At 29.3% G+C, this 9,035-nt stretch overlaps 1 protein-coding gene across 1 annotated transcript; it reads right to left on the reverse strand.

Moving 5' to 3' along the window:
* Positions 1 to 3,020: 3,020 nt before the first annotated feature.
* Positions 3,021 to 8,114, reverse strand: LOC113847740 (gamma-glutamylcyclotransferase 2-3). Its single transcript, XM_027476997.1, has 8 exons — positions 7,877 to 8,114; positions 7,684 to 7,760; positions 6,656 to 6,709; positions 4,433 to 4,489; positions 4,269 to 4,309; positions 4,112 to 4,183; positions 3,385 to 3,464; positions 3,021 to 3,285 (listed from the first exon to the last, which is right to left on the reverse strand). The coding sequence occupies exons 1-8, from the start codon at positions 7,983 to 7,985 to the stop codon at positions 3,218 to 3,220; spliced, it is 558 nt and encodes a 185-aa protein (XP_027332798.1). The 5' UTR covers positions 7,986 to 8,114; the 3' UTR covers positions 3,021 to 3,217.
* Positions 8,115 to 9,035: the final 921 nt, after the last annotated feature.

Genomic DNA, 9,035 nt, shown 5'->3' on the forward strand with positions numbered 1-9,035 from the left:
TAAGCAAAGGATTGACAACTCCCTTATCCTCCAAGAAATAATGCATTCCTTCCACAAGATTAAGGGTAAAAGTGGTTATATGATAATCAAACTGGATCTAGAAAAAGCTTATGATAAGCTTAGGTAGAATTTCATCATAAATACCCTCAGAAGGATAGGTATTGGTATCCCTAAGAAGGGGGGGGGGGGGAGGGGAGGGTTTAGGGTTCAAAAATCTTCATATGATGAATAAAGCTTACATCATGAAACTGTGCTAGAGACTTTACACCTCTCCCAATGACCTTTGGGCTTACTTGGCAATGACTCCTTTTTTGTTAAAACTACTTACTAGTTAATCTTTTAAACTCCTATTCCTCTTGCCCTTTAATATGATATTTTTAAACCTATTTAGAAATGGGAAGGTCCTCCTAAAGTAGTTTTCTTTCTTTAGAAGATTTCTCATGGTAGGCTATTTACTAATGAAGAAAGAACCAAGAGGGGAACAATTGATCTAGCTAATTGTGCTAGGTGTGGGGATGGGAATGAATCATGTTTTGTGTGATGGTTTTTATGCTAGAAAGGTCTAGGATTATTATTTTGTTTTATCAATGGGCCTGATTTTTTTCTACTGGTCAGTTGGATTAGATCTATAAAAATTTATAGCCCTTATTTGAACAATCATTCCAGCTGGCTAAAGCTTTTTGGTTTTATTACTTGGCATTTTTGGAAAGAAAGAAATGTTTTTGTTTTTCATAATCGTTCTATTGAGGTTTCTACTTTGATTCGATAGATAATTTGTGATGCTGAGTTCTCTAAGTTTCATTGTAGGAATACACACCTCTCCCTTCCCAAAATAGCTATGGATCAAGCCAATATCAAATAGGTTCCTCCCCTAACGGACCAACTTAAGTTGAACACAGATGGAGCCTTTTGCCTTAACCTGACTATTGTTGCTTGTGGTGGCCTTCTTAGAGATTGAAAAGGAAATCTTATGGCTGGATTCTGTAGCTCTTTGCCTCCCTGCAACCCCCTTGAAGTTGAGCTCTAGGGCATCTATTATGGAATTCAACTTTTTGTGCAACAAGTTGGTTAGGTTCCATGATGGATTAAAATTGATTCTTGTGAAGCCTTACAATATATCCAGCAAGTCCAAAATAATTCTCATCTCTTATTTCATGTAATTTGCAAGATAAGGGACAGTCATTTAGACTCTCATATTTAGAGAAGCCAACCAGTGTGCGGATATGTTGGCCAAAGTTGGTCTCAAATCCCCTTCCTCTTTAGTTAGTTTTGTTGAGGCTTCTTGTAATTTGCTCTCTTTTTTGTACTTAGACTGATGTGGCATTTGGACTCTAGATCCACCCCTTAAGTTTGTTTGTTGTTTGGGCTTTTAGCCCCCATTAATAACAAAAAAAAAAAAAAACATAGTTGAAGTTTTTTTGTATAAATAAAATAAAAAATTTTAAATAAATATTTTTTTTAAATATCAAAATATGTCTTCTTTGTACTAATTAGAAATAGAACTTAACGAGTGGTACAACTTATAATATGATTATCCTAAAGTTAGTAGTGTACCTTGAAAAGAGAGCATAATAGACTTATAGTATGAGATATTGTCAAGTTTAGCACATTGGGTTCAATTTTTCTAATTTTATACTTTTAAAGGTTATAATATTTTACACAGAACTCTAATTTATTAAAATTACATATGTATTTTATATAATTTATTGAGATATATTCAATTAAACTAGTTTGAAATTCAAAACATAAATTGTCCAAAGGTTGTGAATCATGCTAATATAAAAAGAATAATTTACAATAATTTTCAACAATCAATTAATTTTTGAATAATAGGAAAATGCATTAATTAAATCTGAATTAATTTGAAGTTATCACCCTTAATATATTATCACTATACAATCAAACAAATGAAGCAGAGAACTGTAAAAATACCAAAAACATACAAAAAATTTAAAAAAATAGGAAAGCATTGAGATTTTATTTTATTTTATTTTTGTCTAAGTCTTCATAGAGTTTTGTGCAAAAATTTATATAAAATATACATATAATTTACATAAATTATATTTTGAACAAAAAATTACGCTCTTTTAAGTTTAAGACTAAAAAAATAAAAATAAAATTAAACACACATAAAAAATTAAACACAGGTGTACTAAATTAAGCATATTCGTGTTCTATGATTAGTGTAGTCGTGTTTATTATAAACATAGCTATACAAGCATGACTATGTTCAACTTTAGTTCATGCCTTGTTTGACTTATAAATTATAATATATTTTATTTTTTTTTAAAAATTAAGACATTTTATAATATATTATTTTTTATTTTGGTTAAAAAAAATCCTTGGTTGATTGTATTTTTGAAAGAAAAATATTTTTAATTTAAAAATATTGTTAAAAATTAATAAAACTATATAAATATAATTTTTGACTTAGAACTATTTCATTTAAAAAAATATATATATAACTCATTCTTGAAATATGTTTAGTTTCTCTTTTAAAAATAATTTTTTATTTTTAACAATAAAATATAATACAAATTTATATTATATTTTATTTTTAAAAAATAGAAAACTATTTAAAAAAAATCAAATATACTCTTAATCTTTCTCATCACTTGAATTAAAGGATTAGAAGTTAACTTTTAAATTGACCATCTTTTGAATCTTCATATATTATAAAAAAATTGATACATACATACATATATAAAATAGGATCATCTTACACTGGTGTAAATCTAAAATTTTTTACACTCAATCTGAACCTTTCATTTAACTTATATCTAATAGCAGTGAAGTAATAAATTATAACTCGTTAGTTATAAGTTAAATAAAAAGTTCAGATTAGGTATAAGAATTTTTAGACTTATATTAGTGTAAGAAGATCTTTCCTCTCTCTCTCTCTATATATATATATATAGTATTTCAAGTGAGTGAGAAGTCTAAAGAGATTATAAAAAAAAATAAAAATAAAAAACACGTACATCTATAAACCATTGTCGCTATGAATTGTAATTGGGTTCTGACATTATAATGGTTCAACTTCTATTCAGCTACCCATCATAACATCAAGATGTTACATGAGAAGATTTACTGGCATAATTAGAGCTGAATGTTTTCCAATAACATTTTTTTAAAGAATAAGAGTTTCCAATGGATTAAAAATAAAGGGTAGCTCAAAGTCTGAGAATCCCGAGTGGTTTTAATAACACTCAAGTATTCAGTGTTCGTCTGAAAGAATACGTCTGACTTCATTTGCAAGATCAATGACATGCTTGTCTTTGCATCCTAAAGAACGATTAAATAAAAGAGAAATAAGAAAAACGAAAATTAAAATTAGAGAGAATAATAATTGAATCAACACATGAGCTCGTCAAAGAACCTCACCTATTTCAAGAAGAGCCTCTTCAAGTTTGAAAAGATAATCTCGGTTAGGTCCCGCGGGACCTTCAGCCTGAATTATTTGCCTGTAGGATGAAAAGAAAGAGCACAAAAGCAATTACTTATACATGACTGATGAATCTGTATTTGCACAGGGCACGCAAATCACAAATACAATGCATGAAACATGTATAAAAGACTTGATTCCTAGAATCAGAAAATTGACATCTTTAGTCATGTATCAAAATATTAAGAATCCATTTGTTGGATAGGATCAGAGGACATGATAGAATAGCTTTATTTTTTATGTTTGTTTAACCAATAGGATATGATAAGTCTATCCTATGGCCTTATCCTATCTAAATTTATCATGTGGAGGGACCTGTGTTAGAAATAAACACCAGAGGATAACACAATGTATCTAATATATTATCTTGAATCTTGATATGCATAAATCATAAAACAAGACAAAAGCCTTTCTTACTCTTATTCTATCAAATTCTTATCCAACAATTGTATCCTATCATATCCATTAAAGAGGCCCTAATGGTTCAAAACAAACTAATCATTACCTTTTAGATTTTCAGTAACCAGCCTGTTAGAAAATCATGCATGAAGACTAATGCATAATCCTACTGAAGCAATCTCCAAAGCAATTTATAATCTTGAATACAGAAGTAAACTTTCACATGTCACAAACTAAGACTGTAATATACAGATGAAAGGTAAATACCTCGCAATCTCTTCAACAGTTGCGGGGCCTAAGTAATTTACGTTAGTTTTCGTGTTTGGAGATGCTACATATCTGTTAAATGTTCACAATGATCTAATTAATTATGATCAAAACATGCATGAGGTGAAAAAGTCGGAAGGTTGTTTCTTTCACTTACGCCATCACTCCAGAAACGGCAGGAGTTGTAGCGTTAAGCTCCTGAAACAATTTTCAGTAAATATTTGCTTTCATTTTCATAAGTGGAATAACAACAAACATAAAGCAGAATAAAATATTGCACATCATTAAACATGAAATAAAGTTTTTGGCATATGCACTTACAATGTAAAAATCTAGGTATTCCTTCTTGTCATATTGCTTCTCCCTTACTTCCAGATGCTGTATATTACCCTCGTATATCAATCTAAAGTACTGATATTTTTTATAAGAAGGAAAGATAGAAAATATATAGGGACATGACATGATGACAGTGAAGTTCTGTTTTCATGATCATTCACATCAAGTATAACATTAGCAACATCATAGATGTGGGTTCCTATCAACATTAAGTCCTCTATGCCAAATCTATAAGTGTTTATGTCCATTGATATAAGCAATTTTGTAAGCAAATTATGTAAGTTTGGTATTAAACAATCATATTACATAGTCCATTGGATGATCTATACCTCTTTATCTGCAGGTTTAGATTGATGGAAAAAAAAATGTCTGTTAGGAAACCAGAAATCAGAACAGAAATGAGGGCTTTATTGAATTCATAAACAAGTAAGCAAATAAAATAGATGAATCACTCCCTCACCCAGAGCAAAAGCTTTTCAGATAAAATACTTTCTCAATTCTCTGCCTAGCCAAAAGGTTAACTAGTAACAACAATATCAGGAAGTCTATCCAAATATCATTGCTCTAAGACATTGAGTTGTTTGCAAACCAGAACAAGGTAGCAAAATGCCATTGAATTACAAATGTGCTGTTATATTGGTATTTGGTACAGATAAGAATGAGAAAAGGATCTAATTTTACTGCAAGAAAGCCAATCCTCATGGATGAACTCAGTGTTAGTACACCTGAGATAAAAGATGATAGTTCTCACACAAATTTTAGTCTTCGAACTCTCCTCACAAACTGACTCATTTTTCTTCTCCAAAAGCGTCTCACTCCCTCCTTACTTCTAATTCAGTTACATATAGTAGTCTTTCCTAGCTGTAACAAACCCCCTAACCTCCTAACAGTATACAATTGGGCCTAACTTCCCCATGGCCCACCCCATAGTCTTTTTTTAATCTTTATTGCACCTAACATAGACCTGTTTTCCTAAACGTCTCCTATCATGTAAAAGTATAATAGTATACTGGCTCATTCAGTAAGAATATAGATAGTAAAGATCATAAGGTTTTAACTCAAGCTTGAAGTTAGGTTTAAGTCTATCTTATTTAATTGCTCACATCCAAGGCTGCACATAACAAACCTTGGTTTATCAGTGTTCCTAGTTTCCAGTATGGGCCTCATGGGTCATATTCTCACTGTCTAATACCATGAACAATTTATTTATTAGAAAAAAAAAAGTCAATCTCAATACTACTACATTAACTGAACTGGAGAACTAATTCATGATTTGCCTGAGTAGCTTTCAGACTTTTGATTTATATTTACATCATCACATAATTGAATCCCTGTATTTTAGGGATTAGATGAACTATTTACAACAAGTTTCCAGAATTTGATAATCTAAATATGTACAAGTGAAATAAGGTAACTAGGAAATAAGGAAATCTCTACAACTAAGAACCTCTAACCAAATACCAACTTAATCCAAACAATTCAATAAATTGGATTTAACTGATGGGCTTAAAAAATTAGCTCAAACGTCCTTTATCTCATATAAAGAGAAAGATAAGAAGCGTATAATCTTCCATGAATATTAAGAACCATCAAAAGATTCAAAACTGCCAAGCACTAATCTTATCATGTATATCAAACAGTCACGAGACTCATAATGCCACTTTAATCCATAGAAAAGCATAATGTCCTAACATAAATCAATATGATCTTCTATCACTATAAGATAAATGTTTGTTCATTTATATTTAATTAATTAAATATATTAATCCTCATTTCATAACTGCATGCAGTATACCACAAAATTTCTGTCATGCGTAGCAAAGCAAAATGCTTTGCATAAATCAATATAGTGTTCTATTAACACTAAATATATATCCTTTTTATTTTATATTTACATATTTTAATCTCACAATTACCATTTAAGATGTAATGATAGCACACCATGTGTGCCAATCTCCTATGTGCTTATTGGTTTGGCCTGTTTGAGATGGTATAATTGAGCTCAATTCATCTAAATAATAGAACAAAGTCTGCATCAATAGCAACAATGAAAATACAAAGAAAATGCACAACAAATAAAGTGACAGCCAAAAATCCATTCTGTAAAATAATCAATGGCTAATGGGAAAAAAAGAAAGATATATACATAAGTTTGAACTTTAGTTGCAGCATAATAATATTCTAATAAGAATATTTTACAATGCATACCGTTAATGCAATTTCTTCATCTTCTTTCTTTGAGACCTTGTAAGCAGCTCCCCACTATCTCCTTGCAAAATACAGTAAGCATCCAATATTGATTGCAGTTGATAATTTTGACACATAAGAAATTGAAATTTGTATGACAAGATAGATGAATTCACAGAATAACTAAAAGTGAAAATCGAGGAATAAAAAGGCCAATATAATTATCTAAAAAGATAGAAGTTAAATGTGGAAAGTTGAAAACAAAATTGAACAACAAATGAAATGCCATTCAACTTTTACAACCAACAACCAAGTTGAATTTTGGTTTGATTTCCATTAAAGACTAAAGGGAGTATATCATACTTCCTAGCACAAAATGGCTATCTCTTTATCTTAATAGAGATGCAAGAAATGGTAAACAAAACAAATATATCAACAAAATATCTTGCCAAATTCTTTTCTTTTTCTTAAACAAGCACAAAGCGCAGGTATTAGGGCAACCAATAATTTCAAAAATCTACACCATAACAAAAAAAAGTGACCAAAGAAATAAAGCGACTACTATAACACAGTCAGACTCAAAAATAAAGCAAACCAAAGATGTTCATGTTCCACTCTAAGATTAAACAAAAAAGAAAAGTATATAGTTTCATCAAAGGGACCACATAATATGCTGTCATTTGCACATCATAAATGTAATAGTCATAGTTTGCCGGCACAAACACACACACATTAGGGGATCCGTATGAATTTCACATAACAATTGAATAGATTAATTATGCGACTTGTTATCATTGATAAATCAATCTGACAAATGGAGTCTCAAAATAATGAATTTGAATCCTTTCATATTATTAACTAAATTGATATAGCCATGCTGAAAATAGTTACAAATTTTATCAAACAAATAACTATTATGATTTATTGTAGAATCTACTAGTAAAGTGTAGTTAAAATAATGTCTTTCTCTCTAACAAGACTGTATCATGTTATTTAATAATACCAGATAATCCAAATCCCAAAAAAAATGAAAACTTGGGAATACTTACACATATTTCTCCTTCAGCAGGCTCAAGGGTGACTGTTCTTCCAGGGAACTCAGGGGTCCCTCTGTGGTCAGTAGAGCCTAAAAAGGTAAACCCACAAAAGAAAAACCATTAAGATTTTGTTTTGTGCATTATTCGGTAACTGAATTGAATACTTGTACACAAGAGTGATGGAAAAAAGAAACAAAAATGATACCTTGGTAAAAGACACGTCGATAACCTTTGATGAAACCAACAACACGCTCATCAAAGTGAAACCCTGCTTTCCAGATTAAGGAACCATACCCAAATACCCACATTACCATTTTTCTTTTTCTTTTTTTGAGTTTGAGGTTGATAATGTTGATTGGCTTGACAGGTATTGTTGCTGCACTGAAACAAAGCAGGGATTTTGCAAATATTCTCGGTTTTGATAAAACCGAGAAAAGACCAAAACCGAGAAAAGACAAAGACAAGCCAATCACACGGGACTGTACACAGTGACTCATTGGAGGAACGAAAGAGACCCCAACAGTTCCACAATATCAAATACTAGCACTATTTTTTCCTTTCTCCAAACCTTCAACAATTTTGTTTTATTTTAATTTTCTTTATTCATTATTATTTATAAAATTAATAAACTATTAATAATTATTTTTATAAGATAATAAATAAATAAATAATATTATCTTTGCTCTTATTAAATTATTAATATTAATGGTAACTAAGTTGAGTAGCCAATAATAATTACATGATTAAATTAGTGACTTGTATATTAAATAAATAAATATACCTGTTTATATGAATAATTGTGAATGAATCATTATCATAAATCTCACAAAAAAATAAATAGAGAAAATGAATTTAATGATTAATATATAATATGTTTTTATTCCTTATAATTATAATTAAAAATATTGATAATTATATTTTATAAATAAAATTAAAGGTAATATAGTAGAAAAAAGTAATAATAATAACAACGTATGAAAGTAAAAATACCAATCATTTCGGTAATTCATATACAAAACTTTAAATAAATGTAAAAAAAAGGCATACCTCTAATTTATTTGTTTTTTTATTCTAAAACATTTTTGTATGTGAGATCTTTATTTGACCGTTGTCATATATAAATATTTCAACAGACTCCTTACTTTTATATATTCGAACTCTACTTTAATTAATTATATAATTCGGTTTTTAAAGTTGAATCATAGGATTTATTTTTTCTGTTTTTTCATCTTTTTTGTCTTTTAATACTTTTAACAGTTTTTTTAATATGTATTTAAAATTATACAATAAAGATTGTATAATTTAGGTATAATGATATAGATATCTTTTGTGTTGTTAGTTAATTAAAGTAGAAGTTTCACCTT

Source organism: Abrus precatorius, unplaced genomic scaffold, assembly GCF_003935025.1.
Source record: "Abrus precatorius isolate BTA unplaced genomic scaffold, Abrus_2018 Scaffold8, whole genome shotgun sequence".
In the NCBI taxonomy this organism is placed as follows: domain Eukaryota; kingdom Viridiplantae; phylum Streptophyta; class Magnoliopsida; order Fabales; family Fabaceae; genus Abrus; species Abrus precatorius.

Bases quoted from the DNA above. Each gene is read 5' to 3' on its own strand.
- LOC113847740 (XM_027476997.1), bottom strand. From the start codon at position 7,985: ATGGTAATGTGGGTATTTGGGTATGGTTCCTTAATCTGGAAAGCAGGG. The intron at 7,761-7,876 runs GTATCATTTTTG...TTACCTTTTTAG, and splicing joins TCGACGTGTCTTTTACCAAG to GCTCTACTGACCACAGAGGG. The intron at 6,710-7,683 runs GTAAGTATTCCC...GCAAGGAGATAG, and splicing joins CTGCTGAAGGAGAAATATGT to TGGGGAGCTGCTTACAAGGT.